Source organism: Pagrus major, chromosome 7 (genome assembly GCF_040436345.1).
Source record: "Pagrus major chromosome 7, Pma_NU_1.0".
Lineage (NCBI taxonomy): Eukaryota > Metazoa > Chordata > Actinopteri > Spariformes > Sparidae > Pagrus > Pagrus major.
This window is the reverse complement of record NC_133221.1, coordinates 20,612,729-20,630,704: the sequence shown is the minus strand read 5'-3', so window position 1 is coordinate 20,630,704 and position 17,976 is coordinate 20,612,729. Positions and strand designations below refer to the sequence as shown.

Here is a 17,976-nt window from a genome sequence, read left to right as displayed (position 1 = left end):
TTGTCTAAATATTTCTTGTGAAATACAGATAAATTCAAACGAAATGAGAACTTGTTTTTCAAAACAACACATGTAGTTTGAGCATCTTCTGATCTGACAAAACGTTTGATATGACTGTGTCGTCACTTTCCTCCACTGTGGCTCAAGTTCGGTTGGGTTCAGGCAAGATATATAATGTTGACTACATAAGGTTAAGGTTAGGGGACCATCGTGGTCATAGATAGAAGAAACCAATGTAGTAATTCATATGAACACTGTGGGTCCCTGTGAGGAAAACATTAACATAGGTTGATTTTAAGCATTGGAACAAAAGACTGAATTTTTCTTGTGAAGATCGTCTTGGCATTATTTACCTTTGCAGGACTTTGTAAAATTCAACAATCTGAGAGAAGAACTTCACTCTAGATAGACTATATGCATGTATACAGTGTGAATTGACACTGCTGGACTGTAAATGGTCACAAACCCAAACAGGCAGGACTTCTAGGAATCTGGTGTACAACCCTCTCTATAAGGGAAAAGGAGAGGCTCGTTTGGTGAGAGTGAGTAATTGAACATGTTGAGGTATGTATGTACCAAGATTTAAATGCTGTCAGAGGCTACTTTATGACCGTGCCTTCCATCGCTTTGGTGATTTTTTTTTCTTTACTGCTTCTTATGATGCCCTTGGAGATAAGATGCGGGACAAGGACATCACAAGTTTAATATTTTCAAACATAGATAAATAATTCATAAATATACTGTCTTTCAGGACATGGAGCAGAGTGGATAAAAGAGAGAGGGGTCAGAAAGAAACGCCAAATGTTGATTCAGCCTTCTCTCGCTAACCTTCACCCTCCTCCCTGCAGAGGTGAAATTTAAGCAAATCTGTCATTTTCTGAGACAGGGACTGTGCTGTTGAGCTTTGAAGAATCTCCACATCAGTTCTTTACTTGTTTTCATTCTCTAACTTAGAGACAATAGCACCGGGCTTCTTTTGTACATCAGTTGTGATTTGACATCAAAACACCATATTGCTTTAACATAGTTTATAGATGTGAGATATCGCTCCGAGGCATATTGACTATCATCATACATAAAGAAGGCCCTGGTTCTTTGAAAGAAAAACATGGAGATGATTCACCCCATGGGAGAAGTGTTGATTTTTTCCATGGATCTATGGAAGATTCAGACTTACAAAATGATGTTCTAGTCGAAGACCACTTCTTAAAATCATACATTAAAAACTGGTCTCAAGAAGAATCTGAGGGATACTTTTAACTATACTTACTGTTTGCTTTACATCTGCACTTTGAAATGAATAAACCATCAAGGTGTCAAAAGCTCAGTGGAGGTAATGACATTCAGTCCTCCATAACTTACTCCAGAGCTTAATTTATGCTACATAGGAGATGACAGAGGAAGTGTTTGTTCTTGCTTTCAAAGGTACAGTAGCTAGTACTGCAGCAGGAAACTGTTTTTATAATGTTTCATGAGATGGATACCACGCAAACCATGAAAAAACTTTCTTTAAAACTGTCCGCACAATGAAAACATGTTTTACTTTTTGGGTACTAACCACATTGAGTTTGTCTTGTTTTTGTAGTCAGGTATTTTAAGATGCCATGAATGTTTACTGATCTGAAATTGTCCGACGGACGACTGTTTATTAAACTTGCTTTCACGTTTTTTTGGTGCAATTTTAAATCTTATGTTGTGAAAAATGCTGTGCTCATGATCTGGTCAACTTTGGGCACAAAAACACTTTGGGTTTGGAAAAGATCATGTTTTTGTCACCACAAACATGGCTAGCAATTGTCCTGAGGTCTCCTTAAAAATATCAAGTGGTTTTCACAATTACAAATGTCTTGAACTGTGGTCACTGGCTTGGCAGCATACTTAAAAAACAAGTTAAGTTGATTCTGTGTTTGAAAGCTTTTTACTGAAATGTGTTATTCTCAGCAAAATTAGGGGGTGAAAAAAGTATATATAATTTATATACAGAAAGTCAGGTATCACACAAAGACACCCAGTCACATAGTTTCTAGTCCTCTTCCTAGCACGTAAACATTTTCCTGGATCCAAACTGTCTTAGTTTGTGGACACAACATAGACATGTTTAGATGCTCAGAGGAAATAAAATTAACAAAAGATTGGAGTAATTGCTAGTTGTTAGCCACAGTTCAGCTGAAATTTCACCTTGACATGTAGGCGTGCTGGTTGAAAAGTCTCTGCAACCAAACAGCTCCACCTTGTCATAATTAAGTTATCCTAAGTGGAAACAAATGAATCAGCTGCGCTTAAAGTTTCTTTGACACAAATGGCTGGGAAGATGAGATGAAGTCATTAGCTTGGTGATGGAGTCATTCGTGGCCTATGAGGTGTTTAGTGGAAGACAGCTCATCTGGGAACAATGATGTGTTCGTCAAAGGGAGGAGAATGAATATGTTGCGCAGTGCCACAGAGAGGGGCAAATTGTCCAAAGACAAGAGCTGTCTGTCTTTGATGGACTTTGTTATTACAGCTTCAGTGACTGACACACTCAAAGTGTTTTCTGTAATATGAAACACTTACAAGGTTTTAGAAATAACTAATCAGTCAAAAAACAACTCTTTTGTGTCATAAAAGCACATAACTTTGACTGAGTATACAGTGTCCTATGGAAAGTCATCCAGCCATATGCTACGTTGTGAAAAAAAATGACAGAGCAGCATGGTTTTGGCGACAAACAACAGCTGGCCATGCATACATAAAGGTCTTCACGTCCACACTGTGTATTCCAGATAGACGGATGGCAACGGTAAATCTTTAAAACATCTTCAAAATTCACCTTCACAGATCAACCTTGCAGAGCAGAGAAAAGGGCAGAAATCAAACTCATCATTGGCGGTGTTGAAGATGGCCGAGGTGTGCTGCACAAGCGACTATTACAGCGATGGTCTGCCGGGTCCGCAAAGGCTATCTGACCTGACGTGGAGACGACAAGGAACTCCATTTGGGTGATGTATCAAGAGAAGCAGACAGAGCGGTACAATGGAAGGAGAATGGAATAGCAGACCCACCGGGCTGACTGACAGCAAGACAGAACTGGGATAAGTGAAGTGTGCGAGGAGGGGTGTGGGGGTGGGTGTGGGGTTGGGGGTGGGCCTTTCACCATGACCGATAGTAGCTCAGGGTCATCCGTTCCGTCCGTCACTAAAGGTGGGCTGTGGTGCGCTTCAACCAATGGCGAAGCAGTGAGCTAACCTCTTCCCTGCTCCCCCATGCACTGGTAATTCTCTCAAATGTCACATCAAAATGGATCTCATTTAGGTGGGTAAAAAAGGACCTGACTCTCCATTGCAGATGGAGGCCTGTGCTGGATTGTACCTGAACTCGGCTGCAAAGGAAGTGTTTTCAAAAGATGTGAAAAGGGGCCACGTGCTGCACATTAGAGTCAGTTCTATTTATTTATTTATTTATTTTAAAACACACTCAGTTATAGATCAAAGATGATGGGTGAAAAAACATCTCTGATCTTTGTGCCGGAACAGAGAGAAATAGAAAATTCTTTAATGTTTGGACCAAGGGCTGTGTTTTTATTTTTTTTGACAAGAAGCGCAACACTGTGGTCTCAGCCACATTTCCTATTCTTATTCATTAGAGAGAATCGTATAAATAAATAAAATATGTTGTCTCGTAGTCACTCATCCCCCCCAAGGGAACATGGAAGCCCCAGTAATCACGTATGGCACAATAGCTCGCCCATAATCCCCTTTATTTTTATTTTCATGATGTCACTCTCTTTAAGCCCCTTGCTTTATGAGTCGCAAACGGACTGGAGAGGGGAGGAGAGGAGGAGCGCAGGGAGAGAGGAGAGGAGAGGAAAAAGCAAGGGAGGGGTGAAAACAAATGATGTGGATCCCTCATTGTTCTTTCTCTATGCCCTCATTCCAGTCAGGGTAATAAGAGAACATTGTGATTTACTGTCAGTGAAGCGCAAGAGTGCATCAGAGAGAATCCACTGCGGCAGGGGCCATTAAAATAGATTTAACTTCCCACAGTATTAGGCCAGATGTCTACACTTCTATTATATTTCAATCAGCCATGACCTTGGTCTCCATATGATGAGAAAGATCACTGAGAGAGAGAGGGAAAGAGAGAGTGAAAATACACACAGAAAAACCAATAGAAATATCAAACTACTTAGTCCCACTAAATCCCTCTGCTCCGCCGTGCAGCGTACACAGAGAGAGGCCGGGACCGAAATAGAGCCAAGGTTTCAAGTTCTCTTAAAAGAGTGTATGAATCATTGAGTGCACTCTCGCTGTTGATAAGTTGCATTTTTTTTTTTTTTTTTTTTTGGTCGGGGGGTGCTGCTTTTCTGCAGGCGATGTATTTGTGGAGGGACCAAGGGGAGCAGGCCAAAAATGAGTGGGACAGTGGGTCGTTTTGATGTTCTTTAAAGCCTCTGATATCAACAGACATCATGAAAGATAAGTCTTTCCACATTGACTTCTCACATCACCATACAACCCTGTCTTTGACCTCTCCGTCTTTATTTTTTCATGCCGCTGTTTTCCTCCAAACTCGCTAATATCACTCTATCGTCCATAAATAAAATCCTAACTCTGCTACAAAGCGAGAATCTCCATCCATTCCGTCCATTTTAGCTGCATGAAAACAGAGCAGAGGTCAGAGCTTGTTCTCTTTCAGAGGCTGATGGTAATTGGACTTATTGGCTGACATGGACTGACCTACATAAGGAACTACCGATCCCTGGTTACAACTGTAACTTACAATCCCCCCCTAGCATGGGCGTGGATGTTGTGCTGACGCTCCTCTGATGTTCCTCCAGCATTGTTTGCAGATATTGACGCCCTGGTGCTGGTTTAGAGCTGAGAACTGTTTTCAGCCTGAATTCATGCTACCGCGATCTCTCTTGAAATTTAAATAAAGTACAATATGTATCTCTACTTCTTTCTCGCGACCTTGCCAGCGGCTCCGTACGGCCTCAAAGAGGGAGCGAGATGTGTGTTGGCGTTTTCAGACCCTCAATTTTCATTTCTTCATCCTTTGTCTCAAATGTCCCCCTAACTTTTCTTGCAGGGATGCAAGGAGAGAGGATGGGGAGAGAAACACGCTCACTGAAGTGAAGTGTAAGGCGGGGGGGAGGAGGGGGAGTGTTGTGAAGTGAGGAGAGTGTTGCAGTTGTGGTGGTGGGGGTATAATGGTGCACTGTGTGAGTCACTGTTAAGTAACGGTGCCTATTCACATCAGCATCGCCCACATTGGGTGTGCGGTGCCAGGGTGTACTGAGGTGTCTCTGCCTCGGAGAGAGAGGGGGGGAGAAAGAGAAAGAGAGGGAGGGAGAGAGAGAGAGAGAGAGAAAAGGGGTGAGGTGTATCATCAGGCCAAGCAACATCTGGATTTCTATTAATGGTTGACACCATCATGGCAGCTGCTTGTAACAGAATTATCCTTCTTTCTTTGTCTGATTTTAAACAGACACATTTTGGGATGTTTTCACAGATCAACACTTTCATATATGTATGCTAACTATGACGCTATACAGCCAGCAGCCAATGACATGAGAGTGGTATCCACCTTTACAGCCAACTCTCAGAAAGAAAGCTAGTTGGCCTTGACATAAATCTCAAAATCTCAAACTAAATTTCCTAATGAGCCCAAATTAATAATATTAGCTCATGCATACATTAAATACATACAATTAAATATTTTCTAAACATAAATTATGAGTTGACTAAATGTTCAACTGATCATTCGCATCATATCAAAGAATGGTTTAGCATTTTGGTAAATATACTGAGATTAGAAGATTGACACCGTTTTAAAGTCTGCACATGAATATGTAGTTACAACCTGAGGAGGATTTCTGCCTCTAGTCTTTATGCTAAGCTAAACTAGATGGCTGCAGGCTTTAGCGTCATATTTACTATGCAGACATAAGAGTGGTATCGATTTAATCTTCTCATCTTACTCTTGGCAGGAAAGTGAATAATTTCAAAGTGAAACATTTCCCAAAATGTCAAACTAGCCCTGTTCTTCTATGATGTGAAATTAGCATACTTCTTCTGTATTTGGGCTCAAATTCCAGAGAGTCTTAGATTATTTGTTCATGTTACGTGTGTCAGATAAGTCACATGCCCCTCTCTCTGACCAAAATGTCTACTTTGACTGCTTCTCGTACTGTCGTTAGGTACTTCAAAAACAGACGATACATTCACTGATCTGCACTGATCCTGCCGTGGTCTCAGCAAAAGCTGAATGAACAGACAATGTATATAAGGGTCAGACTATGAACTGCTTTACTCGAACAAAAATTAACATGAGTGAAAAATGAAAACTATATAACTTACAGGTTGTTAGTTGAACTTAATTAAAGTTCAGTGGGTTGTCTCAGTGAGTTTTGCATTAAAACAACTAATTTACCGTGTGTGTAATAACCTTGTGTTACCTTGGCTTTATTGCAATGATCTGAAGTGAACTGAGAGAGGGAAGGGATGTCTGAGTTGTCTGAATTGAGGTTTAGTTGATGTATGTGAGAGCCATACATTTTCAGGAGGAAGGAGTTGGCTGGATGAGCGTGGGTGAAAAACCAGAGAGAGAAGGGAGAAACACAGAGAATGAGAGAGAGTGAGGGAGTGTCAGAGTTAAGAAATACACCAAAATAAACAGACAGACACAGAAAGACGAGGAGAAAAAGAGAGAGAGAGAGAGAGTCTGCGTCCAACAAGTGAGGTTTCTATTCTAATCTCGACCATCAGCCACTGTTCTCTTGCAGCCGGCCAAATCGATAGAGACACATGGCTCAGCAAGACACCTGGAAACAGAAAAAACACAGACGCGCAAACAGGCTGAAACTTGCTGCTGCTCCTCTGAAGACCAGTGGCCCCTGAGCTTCCTCTCCTGCTCAGGAAAACAATACAACGAGTACAACACGAGAGAGGAAGAGACCCACAAAAATTACTCTCCCTCTTCCTGCCACTGGCTTGTTTTCTCTTTCAAGCTTCCTCCCTAACCAGCTATTTTTTTTGGGATTTGTTTTTTTTTTTCTTGGTCTCTAATTTTCCCTAATCCATCGTATGTGCGTATATACACATGGACATGCATGCAGAGACTGATTACAGGGTGAGGAGAAGGCAGCCAAAACACTTGAAAATACACATGGAGGTACAAGTCTGGACAATCACTCAAACAGATCAGGCCTGATGTGAATCCAAATGAAGAACACTAATTGTGTTTTGTACAAAATTAGAATATGTGTGGGTGTGGTTGGAGGCAGCCATTTTGGTTTGGCTGTGATCATGCAGTGGTGCAAATACATACACTGCAGTCGGCATTATTTGGCTTGCATGTGCACGGTAGCCTGATAACCAGACTGTATTTTCTCTTTATTATTCAGTTCAATTTCAATTTGACACAGACGCTGCAGTGGCGAGAGCTCTTTTTTATGTTTTGTGGAAGAAGTATGTCAGTGAGCACACACCAGACCGACATGTTTATGAATCGCTGACAAAATCTGAGACGTGGGCAGCGTTTCAGGCTTCTGGAACAAAGCTACATGAGTCAATCAGGATAATTGAGATGTTTAATAATCTTTAATTCGACAAACTATCCCCTTAGTAGCTCTGTGTGTGGGCAGATATAAACAATGATGGTCAACAAAACAACACACCCACACTCGTGCATATAGGCCGAAACCTCGACAGATCAGCTAAATGGAAAACATCAATATCATCAAAACGCCTGGGTGCTCCATATGTGCAGAAACCATACAGTATTCAAAGCCTTGAAAACATCTTGTTTGAATGGACAGATTGTGTCCAAGCATACAGTAAACGGCCCCCTTTAAAGCTGTTTCTGATTAGCGGTTTTCTCTTTTTAAAAGCTCAGAGATGTTATGTGTAATGCAATCTCCCGGCTATGTCAAACTGCTACCTCAGTGCATACGCTGTGGAAGACCCCGAGACATGCAAACAAAGGAGCCTCTGTTCTGGCTACGTGCACCTTTTTTACAGGCACACATCATGTAAAGGCTGGGGTGGGCATCTCCATACAGTGTTAGCGCTTGCATTAAAGCATACAGGGTCCTCCTTTCAAAATATGTTTGACCATTGGGAAGACACTGTGAGCTCTGTGCATTTTCCTCAGAACCGAAGAATAAAAGTCTTACTGCAGAGCTGCTCACAAGGAATAAACAGAGGAGACATAGTAGAAATGCGTCCCATCTTGTTCTTCTACAAACACAGCTGGGGAGTACTTAAATCTTAATAAAAATGAGGAACACATTCAAAAAAATAATATATACACACACATACCAGCATGTAGGCATGTATTCAGCATATTCATCAGACGGTAATCACCATTTCAAATTGATGCAGAAAATGATTCCATACTTGAACCTCCAATTTGTCTGATTTAACTTCAAAAGCAAGCTGTATGTGACAAAACACTGCACAGCTAATGCACACAATTAAGCATTAATTAGGGAATGATTGGCTCACATGCACAGCAAGCAGCCGGAGTGATGAACTTTGTTTGATGTACAAAAAAAAATGCAAATATCTTCGGATGTGGTGGCTTTGAAGATATTTGTGGGTTAACCTCTCAGATGGCCTGCACCCAAGTGCTGCTTAAATACATGGAAATGCAGAAAATATGTGTAAACGTATGCACAAGACAACTAATATGCAATGGCTTTGGTATGCTCCGACACATCTGAACTGACACTTTAAGGGAAAGTTTTTGTTGTAATGAGAGTAAAATGCCATCTACTTTTTGGTAAAACTGCTCCATGACTACACCATCTCTCTTAATATATATATCACCAACGCCAACATGGTTGTCGACTCGGCACAGAAAAAGATAAAAAAAAGGTAAAAATCACAATAAATCTGGCCACGTTGATAACTGCAGTAATGTGAAAGGAGAGTTAGTCAGTTCTGCGAGCTGCTAATCTACGGGACCGGCTCTACAAGGTTGCAGATATGGGTTTTTGTTAGCGTTAATCGACAGCATCACTTTCCAATTGCGTATTTTCACAGTCTTCCATTCCTTTCGTTTTGAGTCAAACTATGACTTTCTCAAGCTGAAAAATTATATATTCAATTGACAAACATCATACGTGTACTTAACGGCACAATTCAAACGGTATCAAAAAATTATTTGTCTCTCTTCATTCACTACAATACATATTTTTTTCTGAAATAATGTCCCATGGTGGTGCACTGAAAGGGGCTGGACTTCGCCCCTCTATAGCCAGGAAATGACCCAAACACAGCAAAATAATACATGTACAGACAGAGAGCAGGGTCTCTGCCAATACAGACACCTACACGCATAAGTGATCTCTCACTCTATAAGTGAGAGATCACTTTTAGTCTATAAGTCTGCACAGTATACCTTTAAAAGCGATGGTGTCCATCCTCCCTCTTCTACATTTCAAATTAAATCCGCTGTATTAAAAAAATCAGAAGCCAAACTGAACTTTGTGTTCATTGGGCTCCTCAGAACTGGTGTTTAAGCTTCTGTATGACAGCGCTGACAGAGCATCAACTGCAACTGACATGTTTTGAAAAGCCCAAATTGCCTTATCCACTAAGAAGGTATTTGTTGACACAACACTGCAGAACCTGGTGAGGGTGTCGATGATTGACACATGACCGCTGCAGCAAAGAAACTACAAAGCTGGACATTTATCCCAATTAGCTCAAACCCATGTATGCAAGCAAAGTGACATAATTAGGGCAGATCAGGAAATGTGGCTAACAACGACGGACCTCGTACCCTGTGATGTGTGTTATAAGTAGACAATAAGCTGCTAAAGCCCCCCTCGACCTCTCGTTATAGTCACTCAATCTCAACATCAAAGGAAAGACAACCTTATGGATATATAGGATGACGGTGTGCCGCTATATGTGTGTGTGTGTGTCAGGGTTTATGAGAGAATGTGTGTGTGCATGGGTTTATGAGCATATATGTGTGTGTTTATGTGCACACACTGTACATATGTTCCTGTTTGTCAGTCTCTGCAAGGACCAATTTAAGTTTTATACTCTGAGTGTAAGCACATTTTTGGAACGTGAGGACATTTTGGCTGGTCTTCACTTCTTCAAAGGGCTGTTTGAGGGTTAAGACATGGTTTTACTGTCGGGTTAATGTTATAAGTAGGTTTAGTTTAAAGGGTCAGTACACACAAATTACTAAAAAGACGTCTTTGGAAGAAAGTAGCTCCACTAACAGCAGTCTAAAGCATGGTTTGTGGGTAATCCAGAGTCACTGGAAAATTGTTTCATGAAATGGATGTGACTGTTGAGTTCCCCAAACAAAAGTCTTAAAGGAGACATATTATCCTCATTTTCAGGTTCATCAGGAATCATTTTTTTTCTTTAAAAAAGATCTAATTTCCAATTAAACAAATGAATTTAACAAAGTTCTACTTTGCCTCTGATGCAGCATGCAAATCTGAAAAGTAATGAGTAACTTAAGTTATCAAATAAATGTAGTGGAGTAAAGGTACAATATTTTTTCCTCCACGCAGATGGGCCAAGAACAAGCACCACAAAATTGTGCTGAAGTGCAATACTTGAGTAAATGTATTTAGTTACATTCCATTACTGAAAACCAAAACTATATGCAGTGCCATGTTGTGCCAGACACCACTAGTAAGTGAGAAAATATCTCTTTTTGTAATTGCCTGAGCTGAGTCTCTAATGATACGATTGGGGTTAGGTAGCTGTGATGGTCACGTTCAGGAATACGGACAAGTGAATGCATCATGTCAACGTGGGTCCTCACAAGTATAGAGGTATGAACTTATGTTTGTGTGTGTGTTTGTAAAGTACAGCGAGTGGAAGAAACTGAAATTGAGGACGTTTACTTGCACATGTGCTTATGACTTATGAATAACTTTGTGTCAAAGAATGTGTCACTTCCTATTACAGTATGTGTGTGATTGTGTGCGAGAGTGAATGTGTGATTGTGTGTGAGAGTGAGTGTGTGATTGTGTATGTGTGCCCCGACGTCCTCAGCCTTCTGGCCTTGTCCCGTGACTCCCTGACAGTATTTGGCGAAGCACTAATTGACGAGGAGCCTCCACCTCGTCGTGTTTTGTCAGAACATGAAGGCCTCGCCGCTGGATCAACAAATCCTGGAGCTCCAAATTCTGCCATATGTCCGGCCATGTGTTCCCACGTACCAGCTGGGAGCACTCAGCGCTGCGCCTGTCTAACTCATTGACAGCGCGACTAGGACTGTGCCACTCCAGACTGGGCCCGGTGCAACAATGAGCCCGAAATGGTGAAATGTTGCCGCTGGTTTATTTGTGAGTGACCTGTTTAGCTCAATGGGTTGACATTGCTTTAACACTGTCAGGGTTGATGCTTTAATCCCTCTAATGTTAAAGATATATGTTGAGTTAATGTACTTTGGATAAAATCATCTATCAAATGGCACATGTTGGAGAGATACTCTGGCTTATGAGGAATTAAATGTTTTTTTTTCCTACTTAGCAAGAGAGGCTCAAGGTCATGGATGATGTTTTTAGAGTAATGCTCCGATTAGGGCGTCAAGGCTACCATCACCGATTTAATATTTCAATCAGCTGATCTGACACAGCAAATCATCAATTGTGGTTATAAATGATTTTCAGAGAGCTCTTTCATAAGACATCACTTTGCCTCAATTCCCATTTTCCACATTATGACTTTGAAGCTTGAGAGATCAAATGATCTGAAAAATATTTTAATGTCCATTTTAGACACCTGGTAAACTGCTAACCAAGAGATCACATTACAGTTGTTGCTGTTACTGAGTTTGCCTGGCTACAAAACAGTAATGCACCAGTGATCCACCTTGGATTAGCCTCAAAGCTGTGTGGCAAAAAGCAACACTTTAAAACTAAACACACTGATTTAATCTGTGGGTTGTGGAAGTGATCTGTACATTAAAATACACGATTTTGGCTTCACAGTATGACCGTACTTGTACATAGCTAAATGCTAACATCAACAAGCTAGCATGCCATCAATAACAATGCTAACAGGCTGATGTTTAGCAGATAGCATATAATGTGTAACATGTTCATTATTTCAGTGTTAGCCGGGTGTAAACCCACCATGACATCGGTTTGTGGACTACCATCATGAAGCCTCGAGTTTGGCATTACGGCTGTCACCATCTTGGTTTTATGAAGCTAGAGGTGACCATAATTGGACACGACGGTGGAGCTGGGAAGGATACTGATTGGATCAGGCTGAGAACATGAGGACATGCAGTTGTCAAGCGATTTGTCAATCACAAGACAGCCATGCCAACTATTTTTTTCTAAATGGGACCGTAATTTACTAAATGAACACCATACTGTTTTGAAGAAGACTTGAGAGTAGTGCTTGAGACCATAAACTCATTGGGAAACTGTTTCCTGAGGTAATAAATCAAGTTAGAAGTAGGGTCATTTTCTCATGAGCTAACAAACAATCAAACTTCTTCTTGAAACCAGTAGTCGCCCCCAGCTGGGAAACCCTTTGCCAATTCAAAAGTGCAGGTTTAAGGCACTTGAGAATGTCTTCAGTTCAATGATCATAAACCCAAGTATTGAATATATTTAAATGTTGATCTGAGTGTGGCATTAAAAATCAAAATGTCAACCTCAGCCTCAAAAGCGTGATTGTCGGACTCTGGTGGATCAGGTTGTGAAAAAAACATCCTGAACAATGTACATTTTTTGCCTCACAGTTGTTTGTTCTGGAAGGAAACCTTTGACTGAGTCATTTGTAGCGATTATACGATCAATAAAGTTGTAAAGCCCAAGGTGTATTTAAGGGAGAGATTAGTCGAACTCAATTTCCTGGTTAGAAATAGGATAATTTCTCATGTCCTTATATATGTTCCAACGTGGGGAAATACAATTTTACACTCATACTGATGGATGGTCTGATAAAATATGATAACTTCAAAAATATTCAAATTCATATTCAATTGTCTTTTAGAATACTCTTTTGGGAAACTTAACATTAGGATAATGAGAACAAAATGAGTGGAATTAAAGTGAGGTAGGTTTTCACATTTACACTGACACGTCTTACCCACGTCTTAATAACGACAGGGTGACCACACACCACTGTGACTTATGTTTTCCACGATTTTCCAGTTTTACATGCCACACTGTCTATCTACAACCAACCTTTAGTTAATGAGCACCTTTACTGGCAAAAATGTAATACTTTCCAACATTTACCAAAACATATAATTTAAAAAACTCTCCCTGTTAAATGCTGACACCTGCAATACCAAGCTAATAACACCACAGCTCCCCAGACATTTATTTATACAAGCCTGTGGGCTTCATCGGAAAAAGACGTGGGCTGTCTTACCTGGTTTGGAGACCGAAACTCTTGGTTATTGTCATTCATGTACATGTTGTCACCATCAAACTGTGGACAGAAACAGAGAGGAGAAATAAAATAAACAGTGTGCAAGAGGAGGTGTGAAAAAAAAAATTGGGGGCCGAGGAGGAGGTGCGAAGAGGAAAAACTCTTTACGGGTGGCCTGAAGTGTGAGACTAATGACTTTGTCACTTTGGTTAAACCTCGTGGTGGCATGGCAGCGTGGGTAATTACTGTTCGTCAGCGGGCCGGTAATTAGGCTACATGAGCACAGTGACGAGAGATGGGCTTTTCCCTGTGGGCTCTGCTGTGTGTATGAGGGAGAGAATGAGTGTGAATGAATCTGTGAGTGCGTACAGTAGTAAAGGTTGTGTGTGTGTGTGCCTGTCGTTGAGCCTGTGGATCCAGCGTGTGTGCCGCTGAGTGAGGGCATGCTGTGTCTTCAGGATCGAGTTAATCAGGCATTGAAAGATCACTTGCTGCAGGTGCCAAAACACTGCTTGACACGGGGTTAGAACTCCCGTAACAACAAATGACCCTTGACCCCCGAGGGTGCTGAGAAACAACACCGGGTCACCAGCTGAGCACTATGTGCAACATGCTCGCGCTGATGTATAGTGTGTTGGTGAGCTAAATCCCTGAAGAATTCCCCACTGAGATCGGCCTCGAGTGGGGCGCAAATGAAGACAAAACAACACAGATTCTGTTTTTAGCTCCAGAGAAAATGAGATTCTGCCCCACAAACGGCTCAGTAACTGAAACTGCGCGGTGTCAAGGTGACTGAGAGACTGCTACCCTGTTCAGAAGAAGGGCCGTATTGTGAAATGCCCTTGGCTTCCAAAGACATGAAGCTTTGTCATACCACAATTGCAGCATATAGAAGACTGGACTGGATAATAACACGCATACACACAGAAACCCAACGTGTCAAATTGAGCCTCCTTTTTGTTTGTTGATGGAGGTCATCCTTTGTGAAATCAATGTACGGAATGAAGACTCGGGAACAGACAGCAGAGACAACATGATCAAACTAGACAGCATTCCATGTCAAATTCCTCAGATGTAAAGATACCGGGGGGCCCTTTTCATTTGGGGTGGTCTGCTTTGTGCCTATGTGCGAATGCCTGCAAGAAAAACACACGCTGGATATGAGAGAACGCAAATGGATCAAAAGGGGTACCTGCTCAAAAACAATGCCCGACGACTAATGGATGGAAATGGGAAGAATTCCTGGGGGTGAAATCTAATATCCACACTGGAAGAGAGGGAAAAGTCGAAGCAGCTACGTAGAGCATGTGAGCGCTGAGAAAGAGAAATTACTGTACATTATTGCAGGAGAAAGGCCTGGGGAATGAGCGGCTGCCTCGGGGCAATGGTTGGTTAACGATGCATATCATGGAAGCCCTTGTGAGGATTCACTTGGTTATTCTAATGATTGCATTTACATTCAACCGCAGACGCAAAAATGAAACTGAGACAAGCACTTGCATTTAAGCCTCATTCATACCTCACATGATTAATCCGAGAACCCTACCAGCACCAGCGCTAAAAACTGCTTCAGGTGAAACTGAATGCTGACTAATTGTTCGACGCTACATGCTGGAGATACAGACATTCATTTGCTTAATGAAGCGTGGTGCCGTCTATCACCTGACAGTGAGAAGTGACTGTAGCTCAGAGAGGGCCAAAGTGATGTTGACCTTGGTGACATATCTGCAATAAACTCTCTGCTCCTCACATGAAAGCCTCTTGTCCTCGCCTAACTGAGCAATTTCATTCCATTGAAATCCACTTTGATATCGCTGGTGACGTAAAGCCATTTCGAGAGCGTCTTTTGGATAAGATTCTCTCGGGTGAAAGGAGAGTACACTCACTGAATAATGCCGTTTTTTAACCACAGAATGCCAGATCTCGTATTTTAGCTTCTATTGCAAACTGAGCTGCTGTTTCTTTCAGCTTTAAATGAAGCAATTAAGGACAGTGCTCATTTTCACCAATTACATCTGTAATATAATGTTCACCAAAAAGGCCAAATCCAGCCTGGAAAGGTCAGCCATTTTGTGCTTCAACATGGCTGCCCATATATTGCAATGTAAAGCTGTTTTCCCCCTGCTCTTCTCTCGATAGCTCTCCTTTGCAGTGCCTCGCTCTCCCACTTAAAATGCCAATTTATCCTCGGCTCAATGCTATCAGCTCTGCCATTACTCCACATTTACTGCAGAAATCATCTTCTCTTTCTCTGTTGTTCCCTTCTCCCTCTCTCACTCTCTCAGTCTTTCCACTCCCCCTTATGTTTCACTGTCTCTTCCTCTTTTCTATTTCTCCTCCTTGCTGCTTTCTCTCTCCTCTGTTCCCCTCTCTCTCCGTGCTACAACCTCCCTCTACTTCTCCATCTCCCTCCCCACCCCTCCTTCTCCCCTCTTCCCTCTCTTTCTTCAGTGGGCCTTGGCATCGCTTTCTCATCGGCAGTCTAATTGGGCATTCTGCCTGAGACAAGGGCCTCATTAAGCAGTAATTACACACATGTTGTTTTCGGCAAACATCTCTATTTGGATTGCTTTGCATGGTAATTGTTCAGCAGGGACCACTGCTCGCGATGTTTCCCTCCGTGACACACGTGGTGCTGAGAGAGAGGAATAAAAACATGGAGAAGAGGGATAGAGAGGCAGGGAGGGGTACAGAGAGAGAGAGAGAGAGAGAGAGAAGGGGGGATGTGAGAATAGAGAAAATAATAATAGGTTGTGGAAGGGAGACAAATTGAGAAATAAAGAATGCATACATGAGAGGAGAGGAGGATGAGAATAACAGAGAGACGCACTAAAAAGGATGAAGGTGATGCTGAGGCAGTAAATGGAGAAAGACAATGAATAAATGACAAAGAAAGAGGTAGACAGATTCAGTGTGAGAAGAAAATGAGGTGGAGAGGTAGAGATGGAACGAGCAAAGACGTAGAGGATGAGTAAATGAGGAAGAAAAGTGAGAAAGTAAAGACAGAGAAACACAGAGAGAGAGATAGAGATAGAGATAGAGAGTCCCAGAACTAGGTCATGCCTCGCAATCATCGACAAAGCTGAGCGTTTCGAAAATAATGAAGCCACAAGGTGGAAGTAATGCTAACTAGCATATCCAGGGAAAACATGTAATATTTACACAGTGCTAATGGTACAATGCAATGCTGGGGTCTTTTCATCTTGGAGTGCGCCGGTGAGACAGTTGATGGCAGGATTGGAGGCAAAATTACAGACTCCACTGAAGATTGTTTTTGATTGACGGACAATTCATATAAGCTCCTCATAAAGCCTTCTCGGCAACATCTGTTTGTGAGGGGGGGGAGATGAACTGCTTGTGTGCATGAGTAATGCCACGACTGTCCAATCATTAGAGAGAAAAATGAACTCGTAATGATGGGAAAATAAAACTAGGAAACCAATTACCTAAGAAGCAAAGTATAATAATAACTTACATAACTGGAGCTAATGCTTTGAAACACATGAATACCACAGCAAGAAACCTGTTTTATGTATCAGCTAATATCAATAACTGAACTTCAATTCCGGTCTATTTATGTAACATTCTTTTATATAACGTTATCACAGCTTGTCTCAAAGGGCTTTAGAGTGGTGCAAAGTACATAAGTACATTTGCTCAAGTACTGTGATTATGTAAAAGTTTGGAGCACTTTCAGTATTTCCATTTTATGCAACTGCATTTCAGAGGTAAATATTGCACTTTTCACTACATTAAAGCAACATTATGTAGAAATTGGAGTTTTGCGCGATTTGGCGCCCCCCCACAGTTTCTGAGTGCAACACCACTGTCGTAAATACAAATCCCAGGTCTGTAACAATTTGTCAGATGTAATGTAGGTGCTAACTACCATCAAAACTCCTCATGTCATAACAATGTTGTGTTGAAACTTGTATGTTGAAGTAAACATGTGTAACACTGTGATCCTACCCTCTCACTGAAGTTACATAGTGCAGAAACAAGTGAGTGGCTGAGACAGAGACACCAGTTACTATTACTTTACTACAGATGAAGATTTTGCGAACAAAACACATGATCAGCTTGTAAAATATGACGCTTTGTTATAGACAAAACTAGAGCCTGACTGATGTGTCACTTGGCCGATACCATCAGCCGATCAAAGACATATTGGTCTCAGTGTATATGTTGTAATTTTTTAAGTCTACTGTTTCAGTGCACTGATGTAATTTTAGACAATTAAAGTTTATTGTTAATCTGTAAAATATCCTGCCTCTGTTACATATCGTTTTTACACCCCCCAAAACAGAGTATTGGTCGGGCTCTAGGTGAAACTACTCAAAAGTTTATAAAGTAGTTCAAAAATCTGCCTTGACCAGCTGCAGCAGCTGCATTAATATTAATCATCCAGTTACATAAATAATATACAGCCTGAAAGGGGTCATTCTCTTACTTACCTCTCTTTTTTTACAGTATTTCTTCATTCTGGTTGTACTGCTTCAGTACATAACAACATAACATACACCATATTACAGTTGATGTAGTATGGTGTATGATATGAGGTGAGTTGAAAAAGGGAACTTGAACTCAAAAAACATTCACACGGACCATTGCGACATCTGAG

At 41.4% G+C, this 17,976-nt stretch overlaps 1 protein-coding gene across 2 annotated transcripts in view; it reads right to left on the bottom strand.

Moving 5' to 3' along the window:
- The window catches only part of LOC140999153 (TOX high mobility group box family member 2-like), an 88,987-nt gene that overhangs the window by 32,714 nt on the left and 38,297 nt on the right, over nt 1-17,976 (bottom strand). For both annotated transcript variants that reach the window (XM_073469429.1, XM_073469430.1), the window contains one exon: nt 13,356-13,415. In XM_073469429.1, the coding sequence (XP_073325530.1) occupies nt 13,356-13,415 (60 nt within the window). The remainder of the gene's footprint in view (nt 1-13,355; nt 13,416-17,976) is intronic.